This window comes from Salvelinus namaycush, chromosome 38 (genome assembly GCF_016432855.1).
Source record: "Salvelinus namaycush isolate Seneca chromosome 38, SaNama_1.0, whole genome shotgun sequence".
Lineage (NCBI taxonomy): Eukaryota > Metazoa > Chordata > Actinopteri > Salmoniformes > Salmonidae > Salvelinus > Salvelinus namaycush.
Window position 1 is genome coordinate 17,091,928 of NC_052344.1, and position 19,956 is coordinate 17,111,883.

Sequence of the window (19,956 nt, forward strand, 5' to 3'; positions counted from 1 at the left end):
ATATTCTGTTCACCATGGATTCTGTTGTAGTAAATTATGAGCATGTAGTTGTTCAGCTAGAACAGATTTAACATCTTACCAGACTTTGTACCAGACTATTGTCTATTCTGTACATTACTTTTCTGGGAATCAGTTCAAATGATGAGCCCAAAATTCCAAAAGAATCATGCTTCACGAGACTGTTGTGAAACGTAGTGGTTTAGCCTTGTTATATATAACAACTTGTTATATATACCGTGTAGTTGTTTAGGTTCATACAGCTGCCCTTTCTCAGAATTCATTTGTTGTTACAGGAGCAGAAGAGATGCATCATTGAAAAACCCATTTTGAAAATCACAAGTGAATGGCAGTAGTTGTATCGTTATGCGTGTCTCCTATGCACAGTGCAGCCATAGATCTGTGAGGGTTCATTCTCCTATGCACAGTGCAGCCATAGATCTGTGAGGGTTCATTCTCCTATGCACAGTGCAGCCATAGATCTGTGAGGGTTCATTCTCCTATGCACACTGCAGCCATAGATCTGTGAGGGTTCATTCTCCTATGCACACTGCAGCCATAGATCTGTGAGGGTTCATTCTCCTATGCACACTGCAGCCATAGATCTGTGAGGGTTCATTCTCCTATGCACACTGCAGCCATAGATCTGTGAGGGTTCATTCTCCTATGCACACTGCAGCCATAGATCTGTGAGGGTTCATGAACTCTGCTCAGTGCTTATACAGATTACCTTCTTGAATATTTAAAGGTGAGGAAATGAGCCTGAAATGAGCCTGCTCGTTGGGCTGAAACTCATTGTGCTGTGGGGCATCCTCTGGGACACCCCTGGGTATTCTCTCTGGCTGCCTGGCTGGCCGATGCTGGCCCAGGTGTCCACTTAACTGGCTTCTCATTGACCAAGGGCTGCCCTTACAGAATCATCTCTGCATCCCTACTGTTTCAGCTGTAGCTGTAAGCCTTAGTCTTGGAAACTTAAAGTACAGGATGAATGAATGTATCCTGTACTTTGATTTTTGCCCATGTGAATGTCTATATTGATATACCCATACAGAGTTACAGGTTACAGTCGGGTTTTTATTTTGTCTAGTAAAGGAGGAGATGATAGGAGATGTACAGTACAAACACTGCACCGGATGGATATATGTGCCTCTTTCTCTCCGAGCTATCTCTGAAAGGTAGATAGTGAGAACATTGTCTTCATCGTATATTTATAAGCTGGGTGATTCTCATGAAACCTGTTTTACCATGGCAGTAGCAAATTGAGTTTGAAAACCATGATGCATCTTCAACAATCAATCTATCATTCAAAGGCTGCCCTGTCCTCTCTCATAGTAGATTAGGTGCTGTACATATAACAGCAGAGATATTGAAATATTGAAGAGATAGTCGAGCAGCGTGATAAAACCAGCTGTACTATATGGAGATACTGTAGTTCCTGATAAGTAAAGTATGTGTACACATCTTTGAGATCACACAAACAAGGGTTTGGGATTTTGTCTTAATGTCTTGTTCAACGCCTCGGTGGTTCCCACAATCCTCTCTGATCGACATAATTAAAGTTGTGATGCGTATAACAATAGCTCCCTTCTCAACTCAGAGTTTGTTGTTCCTACGGCTCGCAGGATTTGTTTGTTTTTTCAGAGAAAAGGGCGTCTGGAGGTAATTTAATCTGTTTGTCTCATCTTTAAGATTCTGCTAGGGTTCGGAAGTTACCTGTTGTAAGTCGATTTTTCAACACCCTCTCTCTCTTCTTGAAGACTCCTTCTGGCGTGCCCACGGGGGTATTGAAGTATTTCCCATCGTTTCCAGCACTCGTTTTACAATACCTCTCCATATTCAACACATTGCCTTGTATTGAAGCCTGTGAATCATGATCCACTGGTGCCTCTTCAAATGACTGATGCCGTATACTTTGGGCCTTGTTTTAGTCTAGTAGCATAAGCCTCCCTCTCCTGAGCTGAATGTCAAACGCACTCACAGACGCACATAGGCTGTCTTTGGATCACACACCCCATGAGGAAACTCCCAGTGTTCCTCCGTGTCCTGTCTAAACTGACGTGCTCCTCATCTCCTCCAGTCGTTTCAATTAGAGCTTCACCGCCGAGGGATGGGCCTGACATACTGTAGTCATTATAGGCTCGTCGCTCAGGTAATGAGAGGAGAGGGAGCAGTATACACGACTGGGTCCACTTCCTGAATGGAGTTAGTTCTATTGAGGGGCATTTTTAAAAGCTCCCCTCAGTTTTTCTGCTCTCTTGGCCTGACCGGGACAAACTGTTGGCGCTAACTATATAATTGGGACCATGAGTTTTTCCTGTCAGGGAAATACCTTATACTGCACATAACTCATTAAGTAATCCATCTTATAAAGTAAACCCTCTACCTTAACTCCCCTGTTCCCCCTCCTACAGCCTAATTTAGAACAGCAAGGCTCACACTGTCTTGATGCTAATCTCGTCTCCCACAGACTCACACCTCTGAAGTACAGACTGAGACAGCGTTCGTTCTGATCAACACCTCCCAATTATCACTTACGGCAGCTTGTCGGGGGCCTTTGGTGGCGCAGGAGTACAGCCGAGCTGCGTTTGAGCAGTGTTTGAGCAGCACACAGAGGCCCCTAACATTCTCTTCTCAGGACCTCTCTCTTGCTTACTGGGCCCCCTATGCCCCTGGTTTTGGCCCCCATTAAACTGTACACTCTTAGAATGAAGGGTGACTTGAGGAACCCTGGAGTTCCTCAAGGAATCATTGCAGTCAATGCGTTCATATTTTCATCTTTGGTTGGTTGAGAGTTCTTGGAGGAACCATTTAATATTTCAATGTGGCGCGTGCGGAGCACTTTGAATTTATATCGCCATTGGATTTGTTGCGCTGCCAGACTCAGAAGATATGTGGTTTTAGGCGATGGCTACATGGGTTAGACTGTACGATGAAAGCCATGCCTCCAATAAGCTACACCTTCTATCTTCTGATAGGCTGCTGCTGCTACAATAAATATTTTTTAAGTTCCAAATTGAACCCCTCCCAACACAAAAAGGTTGAACCTTTACACAGAGATTCTTCAAATAACCTTTTCAGAGGGCTTCCTCAAGGAACCTTTTTGACCTGAAAAGGTTCCCTTACAGTGGCAATCATTTGAACCGCAAAAGGTTCTTCAAGGCTCCTTAACGTCTAAGAGTGTACTGGATATAGGTAGCTAGATGAGAGGTGGTTCCCACTGGATCTGTGCTTGTATAACCACAGCAGATGTTGAAGGTCTCTGTAAGTGAAGCAGAAAGATTGGGTCATCCAAAGATTGGGATGCGTGTGCATCCCTGTACACTCAGGGGCTTTGCACTCTCTTTCACCTATCTCTCCATCTCCGTCTCTCTCTGCCAGTGGGCTACTTTGGTATCTGGACACTTCTGGATGAGTTGCTTCCAATGAGAGGCGAAATCACAAAGTGAACAAGCTCATTATTGTCTTAACAACCCCTATGCTCTCCGTCTCTCCCTCTCTCTCTCTCTCTCTCTCTCTCTCTCTCTCTCTCTCTCTCTCTCTCTCTCTCTCTCTCTCTCTCTCTCTCTCTCTCTCTCTCTCTCTCTCTCTCTCTCTCTCTCTCTCTCTCTCTCTCTCTCTCTCTCTCTCTCTCTCTCTCTCTCTCTCTCTCTCTCTCTCAACCCAGTGGTTATCCTTCACATGCCCATTCATTCCTTCACTTCACCTAGCAGTTCTATGTTATTTATGAGCAGTTCTATGTTATTTATGAGGCCAATGCCGTTTCCTGGGAATAGATTATCACCGTTCTACATTACTTACTGGAGTGGATTGAGACACATTGTTTGTGGAAAAACGGTAGGAACATTAGAAATAGTTTTTGCTTTATGATAGTTGAAATACAATGTTCCGCTCTGCCTGACATGCGTAATGGAGACGAACATGTTTAAATCACCAAACTAAAAACTAAACAGTGTAATCTTCACTTTGATGACACAGTGAGTCACCATATGTGGCCGGGGACAGAAAACAACTCCAGGATATTGAATATAAATGTGAACAACGATTAGCAGAATAACTAGTTTAAATGACTCTGTATTACACCTGTATTACACCGGTATAACTATATCAGTATCTACTGTACAACCGTGACCTACATTACAATCGCTAGATATAAACAACGAATACATCAGCTAGTTTGGTGGTTTGATGAGCGTTGCCTGTGTAAGCCGTGTGACTTTCCCCCCACCTTTTCGCTTTCCTTGCAATCCGTGTGATGGTTTGGATGCGAGACCATGCCGTTAATTAAATAGTGTGAGGTTGTGATCAGTCGAGAAAACACCCATTCAGGCCCACATACCCACAATGTACTGCTGCTTTGGCTTCCTGTTTGACCACCTTCCTACTTTCTGAAGAGTGTATTACAGATGAGCTGTATTCGAATACCCATACTAACATACTGTATACTACATAATGAGTATATACTACATACTATATACTATTAGGGTGTGTTCGTAAATTCAATCTGGAGTGCCAGAGTGCGCTCAGAGTGTGCTTTGTGCGTTCGTAAATTTAGAGCTTAGTCAGATTGTCCTTTCGTAAATTCAGAGCGTTTCGCTCTCGGTGCATTCACAGCACACACTGGCAGTCAAGCACCCAAGCTAACTTTGGCTATCTTGCTAGCTACTTCCATACACAAATGAGAGAACACCTCGCTCTGACCATTTTCCTCGCCCAACAAGAGCTGGTTAGACTTTTTTCATGTTATCCAGAGCGTTGATGACTAACTGTGCTGCTGGCAACAATTGAATTACACTTTTTTTGCCGATGTTTACTGACACCGGCCATATTCAACAGGTGTTGAGTGTTCGTAAAGTCATAATTTATTCTGCGCTCTGGCACACTCAGACGAGAGTGCTCTGAAATTGGAGTAGATAACCAGAATTAACAATGTCAATTGAAACATACAACGACTATACAACTTAGCTAAGAATGATGTGAATAATTAAGTCAATAAACGTTGGGTAGTTAGTTAGTTAATATACTGCCTGGCAAGTTTGATGTATTAGTAGCCAACTAACATTAGGTAACTAGCTAACATACCGGTACATACTGCTGTAATGCTATGCGGTTCGTAAGGATAGTGTAGCTAACATACCGGTACATATTGCTGTAATGCTATGCGGTTCGTATGGATAGTGTAGCTAACATACCGGTACATATTGCTGTAATGCTATACGGTTCGTATGGATAGTGTAGCTAACATACCGGTACATATTGCTGTAATGGTATGCGGTTCGCAAGGATAGTGTAGCTAACATACCGGTACATACTGCTGTAATGGTATACGGTTCGTAAGGATAGTGTAGCTAACATACCGGTACATACTGCTGTAATGCTATACGGTTCGCAAGGATAGTGTAGCTAACATACCGGTACATACTGCTGTAATGGTATGCGGTTCGCAAGGATAGTGTAGCTAACATACCGGTACATACTGCTGTAATGGTATGCGGTTCGCAAGGATAGTGTAGCTAACATACCGGTACATACTGCTGTAATGGTATGCGGTTCGTAAGGATAGTGTAGCTAACATACCGGTACATACTGCTGTAATGGTATGCGGTTCGTAAGGATAGTGTAGCTAACATACCGGTACATACTGCTGTAATGGTATGCGGTTCGTAAGGATAGTGTAGCTAACATACCGGTACATACTGCTGTAATGGTATGCGGTTCGCAAGGATAGTGTAGCTAACATACCGGTACATACTGCTGTAATGGTATGCGGTTCGCAAGGATAGTGTAGCTAACATACCGGTACATACTGCTGTAATGGTATGCGGTTCGTAAGGATAGTGTAGCTAACATACCGGTACATACTGCTGTAATGCTATACGGTTCGCAAGGATATTGTAGCTAACATACCGGTACATATTGCTGTAATGCTATACAGTTCGCAAGGATAGTGTAGCTAACATACCGGTACATACTGCTGTAATGGTATTCGGTTCGTATGGATAGTGTAGCTAACATACCGGTACATACTGCTGTAATGGTATGCGGTTCGCAAGGATAGTGTAGCTAACATACCGGTACATACTGCTGTAATGGTATGCGGTTCGTATGGATAGTGTAGCTAACATACCGGTACATACTGCTGTAATGGTATGCGGTTCGCAAGGATAGTGTAGCTAACATACCGGTACATACTGCTGTAATGGTATGCGGTTCGTAAGGATAGTGTAGCTAACATACCGGTACATACTGCTGTAATGCTATACGGTTCGCAAGGATAGTGTAGCTAACATACCGGTACATACTGCTGTAATGGTATGTGATTCGTAAGGATAGTGTAGCTAACATACCGGTACATACTGCTGTAATGGTATGCGGTTCGTAAGGATAGTGTAGCTAACATACCAGTACATATTGCTGTAATGGTATGCGGTTCGCAAGGATAGTGTAGCTAACATACCGGTACATATTGCTGTAATGGTATGCGGTTCGCAAGGATAGTGTAGCTAACATACCGGTACATATTGCTGTAATGGTATGCGGTTCGCAAGGATAGTGTAGCTAACATACCGGTACATATTGCTGTAATGCTATCCGGTTCGTATGGATAGTGTAGCTAACATACCGGTACATACTGCTGTAATGGTATGCGGTTCGCAAGGATAGTGTAGCTAACATACCGGTACATACTGCTGTAATGCTATTCGGTTCGTAAGGATAGTGTAGCTAACATACCGGTACATATTGCTGTAATGCTATGCGGTTCGTAAGGATAGTGTAGCTAACATACCGGTACATATTGCTGTAATGGTATGCGGTTCGTATGGATAGTGTAGCTAACATACCGGTACATACTGCTGTAATGCTATACGGTTCGTAAGGATAGTGTAGCTAACATACCGGTACATATTGCTGTAATGCTATGCGGTTCGTAAGGATAGTGTAGCTAACATACCGGTACATATTGCTGTAATGGTATGCGGTTCGTATGGATAGTGTAGCTAACATACCGGTACATACTGCTGTAATGCTATACGGTTCGCAAGGATAGTGTAGCTAACATACCGGTACATATTGCTGTAATGGTATGCGGTTCGTATGGATAGTGTAGCTAACATACCGGTACATATTGCTGTAATGCTATATGGTTCGCAAGGATAGTGTAGCTAACATACCGGTACATACTGCTGTAATGGTATGCGGTTCATATGGATAGTGTAGCTAACATACCGGTACATATTGCTGTAATGCTATGCGGTTCGTAAGGATAGTGTAGCTAACATACCGGTACATATTGCTGTAATGGTATGCGGTTCGCAAGGATAGTGTAGCTAACATACCGGTACATACTGCTGTAATGCGATTCGGTTCGTAAGGATAGTGTAGCTAACATACCGGTACATACTGCTGTAATGCTATACGGTTCGCAAGGATAGTGTAGCTAACATACCGGTACATACTGCTGTAATGGTATGCGGTTCGTAAGGATAGTGTAGCTAACATACCGGTACATACTGCTGTAATGGTATGCGGTTCGTAAGGATAGTGTAGCTAACATACCGGTACATACTGCTGTAATGGTATGCGGTTCGTAAGGATAGTGTAGCTAACATACCGGTACATACTGCTGTAATGCTATACGGTTCGCAAGGATAGTGTAGCTAACATACCGGTACATACTGCTGTAATGGTATGCGGTTCGTAAGGATAGTGTAGCTAACATACCGGTACATACTGCTGTAATGCTATACGGTTCGCAAGGATAGTGTAGCTAACATACCGGTACATACTGCTGTAATGGTATGCGGTTCGTAAGGATAGTGTAGCTAACATACCGGTACATACTGCTGTAATGGTATGCGGTTCGCAAGGATAGTGTAGCTAACATACCGGTACATATTGATGTAATGCTATGCGGTTCGTGAGGATAGTGTAGCTAACATACCGGTACATACTGCTGTAATGCGATTCGGTTCGTAAGGATAGTGTAGCTAACATACCGGTACATATTGCTGTAATGCTTTGCGGTTCGTAAGGATAGTGTAGCTAACATACCAGTACATATTGCTGTAATGCTTTGCGGTTCGTAAGGATAGTGTAGCTAACATACCGGTACATATTGCTGTAATGGTATGCAGTTCGTAAGGATAGTGTAGCTAACATACCGGTACATATTGCTGTAATGGTATGCAGTTCGTAAGGATAGCATAGCTAATAAATTGTCAGTCAACGTAACTTATTTGAAAAGTCATGACTTTATTACATTGCTCAACATTTTCTTAACATGCAGACTTCGGCTGCATATTTTCTGCCATTTTATTCAAATCTGATAACGTTGTGAAGTCACACATATTTTCTGAAGAATTGCATTGTGGGCCCTAAAAGCACAGAAATACTGTACACTGCTTGTATACTTGGTATTTTGGCGAATTTAGTACGACATCCGGGAACTTTTGGCATACTAACTATATCCATACTACTACCAATAAACATACTATATACTCAATTCACATCACAAATAGTACGGTTAGTGCGGTTAGTATGAGTATTCGAACACAGCTATGGAGTTTGTGTGGACGGGCAATTTATTGGACGTTTTTGAAGTCTGCTCTTTTTTAAAGGTGCTTTTCTTTAGTGCTTCCAATGGCAATCCTTCTCCGGGCTGGCAGTGTTGGCCTTTAGGGAGAGGCAGTGTTTAATAAAAACATGTCAGCACCCTGTGGACCTGATCATTTCCCTCTTCATTTTGAAGGAGGGATTTGGGTGAGATAGCTGGTTTAACAGCTCAGCCAGTTAGAACTGGAGTGAGAGTGTGTGTGTGTGTGTGTGTGTGTGTGTGTGTGCCTGTGTGTGTGTGTGTGTGTGTCAGAACTTGTACTGTACCCCACAGCCTTTTCTCCACCTGCCGCGGTTCTGTTCGGCCACCCGAGCAGAAGTCAGTGTGTGTTCGTCAAGGCGGGTGGACACAAACATGAAACTGCTACCTCTCTCTGCTCTCTCAGTGTCACGATCGTCATAATAAGCGGACCAAGGCGCAGCGGGATATGAAGACATCTTCTTTTATTAAAGATGACGAAACACGAAACGAGCACTTTTACAAAACGATCGTGAAGCTATAGACGTAAGTGCAAACACAAGCTACAAACGTACAACATAGACAATTACCCACAAACACCTAAAGCCTATGGCTGCCTTAAATATGGCTCCCAATCAGAGACAACAATAAACAGCTGTCTCTGATTGAGAACCAAATCAGGCAACCATAGACTTTCCTAAACACCTACACTGAACACTACCCCATACCTACTACAAAAACCCCTAAACAATACACACACCCTAAACTAGACAAAACACACAAACATCCCCCATGTCACACCCTGACCTAACTAAACTAATAAAGAAAATCGATATAACAGAGGCCAGGGTGTGACACTCAGTGATTTGTTGCACTAGGGGAAACATGGTAGCATTTAGTCAAAAATACATGTTTCTCTGACAATGGCTGTACTTTGTTGACATAACTTTTAAGTTTTAAGCTCAGAACTCTAAAATAACCGGTACTTGAAGGATGTTGTATATTGAGATGGAGCAGAGGGATATGGTCATGTGGTGTTTTTTCTGGCCCTTGAGCCTGTCTGTTTCATTGACCCTGAAGGACAACTTGGAGAAACAACGTAACTAAAGGATGTGCAGTTATATCAAGAAATAGATTTAGGAAAATACCAATATGCCAACATGCAATTTCATATCTGAAGGACTTTATAGAGTCCAATACAATACCCAGCAATAATTAGAGGGCCAGTGCAGCACAGGAGTAAGAAAAATCTATGCATCTTAATGTGGTCTCATTGTCATTGAAGGGCAAGTTACATACTCCCAATTCCCCCATCTCTAAACACACAGGCACAAAGGCACATACACACGCACACTCACTCACACACAGACACACAGACACAGACACACACACACACACACACACACACACACACACACACACACACACACACACACACACACACACACACACACACACACACACACACACACACACACACACACACACACACACACACACACACACACACACACCTTCCACTTCTTCATCACCGGCCTCTGAGCCCAGCCTCATGTTTGTTGATCGTCCACTTGTTATTGACTTCTCAACTCACCTTGGAATCAAATCAAAACTTCAACCCCTCCTGCCACTCAAAAGGCCCACAGCAGACACTAGTTTGCATGTTTTATATCCTCTACCTGGCCACTGTGCCCATCTTAAAGACCTGTCAGCTCCCAATGTGTTAATTTATGACAGGCTGAAGGTTTAAGTCATGTCGATGTCAGTCATTCTGTCAAGGTTGTTTACCTAAATGTACCAACACCAGAGAATACAGTAGAGTCTAGACATCACTTAGGGTGAGTGAGTAACAAAGTAGCACAGAAAATGGTTAGAGCAGCCCACACTTCCCCCGCAGTCTCCCCGGCCAGAGAGAGGGTTTTTGGGATAATGACGGGTCATATGGGGGACCTGTGGAGCTCGGTCCTGCGGCGGTAATTGGCCCGTTGGTTCTGTGGCATTTAAATCCAGCCGTCAATTATCCATCTGCTGAGAGACGGATGGACGGGCACAGGCAGTTAGTAGAGAGAGACAGCATACAGAGCTAAAGCTATCAGATAACACACACATCTATTCTGACTCCGTAAGGTTAGAGTTCAGACACTCCTGCTTCAGTTGTCTGGATACCTGCTGTGTTATTGTTGTTGTTATATGACAGCATCTCATTAAGGAATACTTACAGAAGTTAGTTTGTAGCCAATTTATCTGTACAGGAGCATTATTGTTCTCTTTATTGATCGACTGAAATACGGACTCCCATCTTATTTCATAGGGCGTTACACTGACCAGTGGACAGTGACTGCCTTCCATGCTTGGCTTGTAATGCTAGCCTGTGCAGTGGTTCTGCCACCACACTTCTTTTTGCTTTGTGCTGACAGTACAGTACAGTAGTCATGCTTAAGTCCACTATGGCTGGCCCGGTGCCACTATGGCTGGCCCGGTGCCCACCACTGTTGTTGTTGGTGGTGGTGGTGGTGGTAGTCGTCTGGAAAGACATCGTCAAAGTCTGGGATATCCATAGTAAGATCAGGGAGTCAGTTTGTCTAATTTAGCCTACAGTGCAACCCAATGGGGAAAAGAAACATCAGGGAACCAGAACACCATCAATAACATAAAGGGATCATTGCAGAAGGCTCTTTTCCCTTTGGATTGGGCACGATTAACAGTTTTTGAACTATGTCTGTGATCTGTGGGCTAGTCCATTGAGTATGACATGTGAGTGATGGGGTGGAGTTGGGGGGGGCTTGTTTAATGACGGTCTCATATTTCCTAACGATGTTGTGCGGTGTGGATACCAATGACATGGATGTCTTTGTGCGAACTGTTTTCTGGGTTGTGGTGTTGAAGATGAAGATGTATTGTGTGTTCTGGATGGTGCTGTGATGCTGACCTCTATGTTCTGTGGTGTTGCTGTACAGGAGTTTGCAGCCCTGACCAAGGAGCTGAACGTGTGCAGAGAGAACCTTCTGGAGAAGGAGGAGGAGATCTCTGAGCTCAAGGCCGAGAGGAACAACACCAGGGTACGTGGAGAGGAGACACACAAACGTTTGTTTCTGCCCAATTCTAACCTCATACATTGACCTGAACCAGAACGGCTCAGAGTCTATGGAGATCAACATTGTTTTCATCTGTTGACGCGGTTGACTGGTCATCTGTAACATAGGTCGATGGAACCGGGCGCCTGCATTTCCCCTGGGGACAGATTTGGACCCCATATACATTAGAGCTAACTCTGAATTCCATTTCCAATAATACCCTTTCATTAAGCAGAGTAACCAAACTCTGCTATTGACAGATAAGGCTGCTCTTTTCCCACCAGGCTGTATAATGGGAGACTCACATAGTCACACTGACTGACTACAAACCACCAGTCTGTATAATGGGAGACTCACATAGTCACACTGACTGACTACAAACCACCAGTCTGTATAATGGGAGACTCATATTGTCACACTGACTGACTGACTGCAAAGCACCAGTCTGTATAATGGGAGACTCACATAGTCACACTGACTGACTGCAAACCACCAGTCTGTATAATGGGAGACTCACATAGTCACACTGACTGACTGCAAACCACCAGTCTGTATAATGGGAGACTCACATAGTCACACTGACTGACTACAAACAACCAGTCTGTATAATGGGAGACTCACATAGTCCCACTGACTGACTGCAAACCACCAGTCTGTATAATGGGAGACTCGTATTGTCACACTGACTGACTGCAAACCACCAGTCTGTATAATGGGAGACTTGTATTGTCACACTGACTGACTGCAAACCACCAGTCTGTATAATGGGTGACTCACATTGTCACACTGACTGACTGCAAACCACCAGTCTGTATAATGGGAGACTCATATTGTCACACTGACTGACTGACTGCAAAGCACCAGTCTGTATAATGGGAGACTCATATTGTCACACTGACTGACTGACTGCAAACCACCAGTCTGTATAATGGGAGACTCACATTGTCACACTGACTGACTACAAACCACCAGTCTGCCAGAGAGGATTTTAGCACTGCCATTTTAGTAGCCCTGTCACTGCTCTGCCATCTCGCCAGAGAGAGAGAGAGAGAGAATTTAGTCTCTCTCTCTTCATTATCACCTTGAATCCTCTGCAGAGCGATTATGAGGCAGACTTTTAATATATCAGCTTTTTTGTTGTAAAGGTTTTAAGTTCATAATTAAATCTTTGAAGCCAGGTGCATGCAATCAGTGTGTTGGAGGGCTGACAACAGAATAGAGGATGGTGTACCTCTAGGTACCCCTAAACACTGTAAGCTGGATAAGCCATGCAGTGTAGAAGCATGATAAGAGAGAAATGATGAACCATAGAGAGAGGAGGAGGAGAGGGTGTGTGTAGGTTATAGAGAGAGGAGGAGGAGAGGGTGTGTGTAGGTTATAGAGAGAGGAGAAGGAGAGGGTGTGTGTAGGTGTAGGTTATAGAGAGAGGAGAAGGAGAGGGTGTGTGTAGGTTATAGAGAGAGGAGAAGGAGAGGGTGTGTGTAGGTGTAGGTTATTGAGAGAGGAGGAGGAGAGGGTGTGTGTAGGTTATTGAGAGAGGAGGAGGAGAGGGTGTGTGTAGGTGTAGGTTATAGAGAGAGGAGGAGGAGAGGGTGTGTGTAGGTTATAGAGAGAGGAGGAGGAGAGGGTGTGTGTAGGTGTAGGTTATAGAGAGAGGAGGAGGAGAGGGTGTGTGTAGGTTATAGAGAGAGGAGAAGGAGAGGGTGTGTGTAGGTTATAGAGAGAGGAGAAGGAGAGGGTGTGTGTAGGTTATAGAGAGAGGAGAAGGAGAGGGTGTGTGTAGGTTATAGAGAGAGGAGGAGGAGAAGGTGTGTGTAGGTTATAGAGAGGAGAAGGAGGAGGAGAGGTGTGTGTAGGTTATAGAGAGAGGAGGAGGAGAAGGTGTGTGTAGGTTATAGAGAGAGGAGAAGGAGAAGGTGTGTGTAGGTTATAGAGAGAGGAGAAGGAGAAGGTGTGTGTAGGTTATAGAGAGGAGAAGGAGAAGGTGTGTGTAGGTTATAGAGAGGAGAAGGAGAGGGTGTGTGTAGGTGTAGGTTATAGAGAGGAGAAGGAGGAGGAGAGGTGTGTGTAGGTTATAGAGAGAGGAGAAAGAGGAGAGGGTGTGTGTAGGTTATAGAGAGGAGAAGGAGGAGGAGAGGTGTGTGTAGGTGTAGGTTATAGAGAGAGGAGGAGGTGGAGAGGGTGTGTGTAGGTTATAGAGAGAGGAGGAGGAGGAGAGGGTGTGTGTAGGTTATAGAGAGGAGAAGGAGGAGGAGAGGTGTGTGTAGGTGTAGGTTATAGAGAGAGGAGGAGGTGGAGAGGGTGTGTGTAGGTTATAGAGAGAGGAGGAAGAGGAGAGGGTGTGTGTAGGTGTAGGTTAAAGAGAGAGGAAGGGGGGGAGAGGGTGTGTGTAGGTTATAGAGAGAGGAGGAGGAGGAGAGGGTGTGTGTAGGTGTAGGTTATAGAGAGAGGAGGAGGTGGAGAGGGTGTGTGTAGGTTATAGAGAGAGGAGGAGGAGGAGAGGGTGTGTGTAGGTGTAGGTTATAGAGAGAGGAGGAGGTGGAGAGGGTGTGTGTAGGTTATAGAGAGAGGAGGAGGAGGAGAGGGTGTGTGTAGGTGTAGGTTATAGAGAGAGGAGGAGGTGGAGAGGGTGTGTGTAGGTTATAGAGAGAGGAGGAGGAGGAGAGGGTGTGTGTAGGTGTAGGTTATAGAGAGAGGAGGAGGTGGAGAGGGTGTGTGTAGGTTATAGAGAGAGGAGGAGGTGGAGAGGGTGTGTGTAGGTTATAGAGAGAGGAGGAGGAGGAGAGGGTGTGTGTAGGTGTAGGTTATAGAGAGAGGAGGAGGTGGAGAGGGTGTGTGTAGGTTATAGAGAGAGGAGGAGGAGGAGGTGTGTGTAGGTTATAGAGAGGAGAAGGAGAGGGTGTGTGTAGGTGTAGGTTATAGAGAGAGGAGGAGGAGAAGGTGTGTGTAGGTTATAGAGAGAGGAGGAGGTGGAGAGGGTGTGTGTAGGTTATAGAGAGAGGAGAAGGAGAAGGTGTGTGTAGGTTATAGAGAGGAGAAGGAGGAGGAGAGGTGTGTGTAGGTTATAGAGAGAGGAGAAGGAGGAGAGGGTGTGTGTAGGTTATAGAGAGAGGAGGAGGAGGAGAGGGTGTGTGTAGGTTATAGAGAGAGGAGGAGGAGAGGGTGTGTGTAGGTTATAGAGAGAGGAGAAGGAGAGGGTGTGTGTAGGTTATAGAGAGAGGAGGAGGTGGAGAGGGTGTGTGTAGGTGTAGGTTATAGAGAGAGGAGGAGGAGGAGAGGGTGTGTGTAGGTTATAGAGAGAGGAGGAGGAGGAGAAGGTGTGTGTAGGTTATAGAGAGAGGAGGAGGAGGAGAGGGTGTGTGTAGGTTATAGAGAGAGGAGGAGGAGGAGAGGGTGTGTGTAGGTTATAGAGAGAGGAGGAGGTGGAGAGGGTGTGTGTAGGTTATAGAGAGAGGAGGAGGTGGAGAGGGTGTGTGTAGGTTATAGAGAGAGGAGGAGGTGGAGAAGGTGTGTGTAGGTTATAGAGAGAGGAGGAGGAGGAGAGGGTGTGTGTAGGTTATAGAGAGAGGAGGAGGTGGAGAGGGTGTGTGTAGGTTATAGAGAGAGGAGGAGGTGGAGAAGGTGTGTGTAGGTTATAGAGAGAGGAGGAGGAGGAGAGGGTGTGTGTAGGTTATAGAGAGAGGAGGAGGTGGAGAGGGTGTGTGTAGGTTATAGAGAGAGGAGGAGGTGGAGAAGGTGTGTGTAGGTTATAGAGAGAGGAGGAGGAGGAGAGGGTGTGTGTAGGTTATAGAGAGAGGAGGAGGAGGAGAGGGTGTGTGTAGGTGTAGGTTATAGAGAGAGGAGGAGGTGGAGAAGGTGTGTGTAGGTTATAGAGAGAGGAGGAGGAGGAGAGGGTGTGTGTAGGTTATAGAGAGAGGAGGAGGTGGAGAAGGTGTGTGTAGGTTATAGAGAGAGGAGGAGGTGGAGAAGGTGTGTGTAGGTTATAGAGAGAGGAGGAGGTGGAGAAGGTGTGTGTAGGTTATAGAGAGAGGAGGAGGAGGAGAGGGTGTGTGTAGGTTATAGAGAGAGGAGGAGGTGGAGAAGGTGTGTGTAGGTTATAGAGAGAGGAGGAGGTGGAGAAGGTGTGTGTAGGTTATAGAGAGAGGAGGAGGAGGAGAGGGTGTGTGTAGGTTATAGAGAGAGGAGGAGGAGGAGAGGGTGTGTGTAGGTGTAGGTTATAGAGAGAGGAGGAGGTGGAGAAGGTGTGTGTAGGTTATAGAGAGAGGAGGAGGAGGAGAGGGTGTGTGTAGGTGTAGGTTATAGAGAAAGGAGGAGGAGGAGAAGGTGTGTGTAGGTTATAGAGAGAGGAGGAGGAGGAGAGGGTGTGTGTAGGTTATAGAGAGAGGAGGAGGAGGAGAGGGTGTGTGTAGGTTATAGAGAGAGGAGGAGGTGGAGAGGGTGTGTGTAGGTGTAGGTTATAGAGAGAGGAGAAGGTGGAGAAGGTGTGTGTAGGTTTTAAGGAAAGGAGGAGGAGGAGGAGGAGAGGGTGTGTGTAGGTTATAGAGAGAGGAGGAGGTGGAGAGGGTGTGTGTAGGTGTAGGTTATAGAGAGAGGAGAAGGTGGAGAAGGTGTGTGTAGGTTTTAAGGAAAGGAGGAGGAGGAGGAGGAGAGGGTGTGTGTAGGTGTAGGTTATAGAGAGAGGAGGAGGTGGAGAAGGTGTGTGTAGGTTTTAAGGAAAGGAGGAGGAGGAGGAGGAGAGGGTGTGTGTAGGTTTTAAGGAAAGGAGGAGGAGGAGGAGGAGAGGGTGTGTGTAGGTTATAGAGAGGAGAAGGAGGAGGAGAGGTGTGTGTAGGTGTAGGTTATAGAGAGAGGAGGAGGAGGAGAAGGTGTGTGTAGGTTATAGAGAGAGGAGGAGGAGAGGGTGTGTGTAGGTTATAGAGAGAGGAGGAGGAGGAGAGGGTGTGTGTAGGTTATAGAGAGAGGAGGAGGTGGAGAGGGTGTGTGTAGGTTATAGAGAGGAGAAGGAGGAGGAGAGGTGTGTGTAGGTGTAGGTTATAGAGAGAGGAGGAGGTGGAGAGGGTGTGTGTAGGTTATAGAGAGGAGAAGGAGGAGGAGAGGTGTGTGTAGGTGTAGGTTATAGAGAGAGGAGGAGGAGGAGAGGTGTGTGTAGGTTATAGAGAGAGGAGGAGGAGAAGGTGTGTGTAGGTTATAGAGAGAGGAGGAGGAGGAGAGGGTGTGTGTAGGTGTAGGTTATAGAGAGAGGAGGAGGAGGAGAGGGTGTGTGTAGGTTATAGAGAGGAGAAGGAGGAGGAGAGGTGTGTGTAGGTGTAGGTTATAGAGAGAGGAGGAGGTGGAGAGGGTGTGTGTAGGTTATAGAGAGGAGAAGGAGGAGGAGAGGTGTGTGTAGGTGTAGGTTATAGAGAGAGGAGGAGGAGGAGAGGTGTGTGTAGGTTATAGAAAGAGGAGGAGGAGAAGGTGTGTGTAGGTTATAGAGAGAGGAGGAGGAGGAGAGGGTGTGTGTAGGTGTAGGTTATAGAGAGAGGAGGAGGAGGAGAGGGTGTGTGTAGGTTATAGAGAGGAGAAGGAGGAGGAGAGGTGTGTGTAGGTGTAGGTTATAGAGAGAGGAGGAGGTGGAGAGGGTGTGTGTAGGTTATAGAGAGGAGAAGGAGGAGGAGAGGTGTGTGTAGGTGTAGGTTATAGAGAGAGGAGGAGGTGGAGAGGGTGTGTGTAGGTTATAGAGAGAGGAGGAGGAGAAGGTGTGTGTAGGTTATAGAGAGAGGAGGAGGAGGAGAGGGTGTGTGTAGGTTATAGAGAGGAGAAGGAGGAGGAGAGGTGTGTGTAGGTGTAGGTTATAGAGAGAGGAGGAGGTGGAGAGGGTGTGTGTAGGTTATAGAGAGAGGAGAAGGAGGAGAGGGTGTGTGTAGGTTTTAAGGAGAGGAGGAGGTGGAGAGGGTGTGTGTAGGTTATAGAGAGAGGAGGAGGAGGAGGAGAGGTGTGTGTAGGTTATAGAGAGAGGAGGAGGAGGAGAGGGTGTGTGTAGGTTATAGAGAGAGGAGGAGGAGGAGAGGGTGTGTGTAGGTGTAGGTTATAGAGAGAGGAGGAGGTGGAGAAGGTGTGTGTAGGTTATAGAGAGAGGAGGAGGAGGAGAGGGTGTGTGTAGGTTATAGAGAGAGGAGGAGGAGGAGAGGGTGTGTGTAGGTGTAGGTTATAGAGAGAGGAGGAGGAGGAGAGGGTGTGTGTAGGTGTAGGTTATAGAGAGAGGAGGAGGAGGAGGAGAGGGTGTGTGTAGGTTATAGAGAGAGGAGGAGGTGGAGAGGGTGTGTGTAGGTGTAGGTTATAGAGAGAGGAGAAGGTGGAGAAGGTGTGTGTAGGTTTTAAGGAAAGGAGGAGGAGGAGGAGGAGAGGGTGTGTGTAGGTTTTAAGGAAAGGAGGAGGAGGAGGAGGAGAGGGTGTGTGTAGGTGTAGGTTATAGAGAGAGGAGGAGGTGGAGAAGGTGTGTGTAGGTTTTAAGGAAAGGAGGAGGAGGAGGAGGAGAGGGTGTGTGTAGGTTTTAAGGAAAGGAGGAGGAGGAGGAGGAGAGGGTGTGTGTAGGTTATAGAGAGAGGAGGAGGAGGAGAAGGTGTGTGTAGGTGTAGATTATAGAGAGAGGAGAAGGAGGAGAGGGTGTGTGTAGGTTTTAAGGAGAGGAGGAGGTGGAGAGGGTGTGTGTAGGTTATAGAGAGAGGAGGAGGAGGAGGAGAGGTGTGTGTAGGTTATAGAGAGAGGAGGAGGAGAAGGTGTGTGTAGGTGTAGGTTATAGAGAGAGGAGGAGGTGGAGAGGGTGTGTGTAGGTTATAGAGAGGAGAAGGAGGAGGAGAGGTGTGTGTAGGTATAGGTTATAGAGAGAGGAGGAGGTGGAGAGGGTGTGTGTAGGTTATAGAGAGAGGAGGAGGAGAAGGTGTGTGTAGGTTATAGAGAGAGGAGGAGGAGGAGAGGGTGTGTGTAGGTTATAGAGAGGAGAAGGAGGAGGAGAGGTGTGTGTAGGTTATAGAGAGAGGAGGAGGAGGAGAGGGTGTGTGTAGGTTATAGAGAGAGGAGGAGGAGGAGAGGTGTGTGTAGGTGTAGGTTATAGAGAGAGGAGGAGGTGGAGAGGGTGTGTGTAGGTTATAGAGAGAGGAGGAGGAGAAGGTGTGTGTAGGTTATAGAGAGAGGAGGAGGAGGAGAGGGTGTGTGTAGGTTATAGAGAGGAGAAGAGGGGGAGAGGGTGTGTGTAGGTTATAGAGAGAGGAGAAGGAGAGGGTGTGTGTAGGTGTAGGTTATAGAGAGAGGAGGAGGAGGAGAAGGTGTGTGTAGGTTATAGAGAGAGGAGGAGGAGAGGGTGTGTGTAGGTTATAGAGAGAGGAGGAGGAGGAGAAGGTGTGTGTAGGTTATAGAGAGAGGAGGAGGAGAGGGTGTGTGTAGGTTATAGAGAGAGGAGGAGGAGAGGGAGTGTGTAGGTTATAGAGAGAGGAGAAGGAGAAAGAGAAGGAGAGGGAGTGTGTAGGTTATAGAGAGAGGAGGAGGAGAGGGTGTGTGTAGGTTATAGAGAGAGGAGGAGGAGAAAGAGAAGGAGAGGGAGTGTGTAGGTGTAGGTTGCTTGTTATTATTCTGGCGGGGCGATGGCTGAGGTAGAGCTGGGGCCAACGTTCAGACTCGGATTGATTAAACGGCAGGGGTTTGGATGTGGGGAGGGAAGGCGGGGGGGGTTCAGTCTGCTGGCAGTCCTTCAGACGCTCAAGGAGGGACGGAGAGAAGGAAGGACGGACAGCCCCCTCGAAGCCCTCCAGAACTAGTCCACACCACTCTGTCAGCACCTTCCCTTTCCCCAACGTATTAAGATAGCAACAGACACAACGGCTCTGGTCCAATGTTGTTTCTAGCATATCATTTAGATTAGAGCAATGTATTCAGCATGCATTTTAAATGGTATGCTAGTGTGAATTTTGAAACAGAGCCTACAGTATGTTTGTACCATTTGGGCCCCACCCAACATAGCCTCTGCAGTGCCTGATGGGTAGTGTAGTGCAACACTGAATTCCTAGTGAAGTTCTACCAGGTTTAGTGAATATGTGTTTACTTTGAAAATGTGGTTGATGTCTGTATGTGTAATGGTTCTTAATGCCTGGATGACTAAGGGATTACAGTCTGTGTTTTAAGCCGAATGCTTGGACGGACTCACAACACCAGAACCCTGCTTAAAGATGGGTTTAGAAGTAAATTGCTTCCTTGGTTAAATACTGTGGCGACGCCAGTATGAGAACTCTCCAAACCATTGGTGAACTACACCGTTATGTTATTAACCTGCCACAGCGCGTGGCG

The 19,956-nt window shown here is 46.1% G+C and overlaps 1 protein-coding gene across 5 annotated transcripts in view; it reads left to right on the forward strand.

Moving 5' to 3' along the window:
• The window catches only part of LOC120032155 (liprin-alpha-2-like), a 278,259-nt gene that overhangs the window by 182,812 nt on the left and 75,491 nt on the right, over positions 1-19,956 (forward strand). For all 5 annotated transcript variants that reach the window (XM_038978121.1, XM_038978122.1, XM_038978123.1 and 2 more), the window contains one exon: positions 11,524-11,625. In XM_038978121.1, the coding sequence (XP_038834049.1) occupies positions 11,524-11,625 (102 nt within the window). The remainder of the gene's footprint in view (positions 1-11,523; positions 11,626-19,956) is intronic.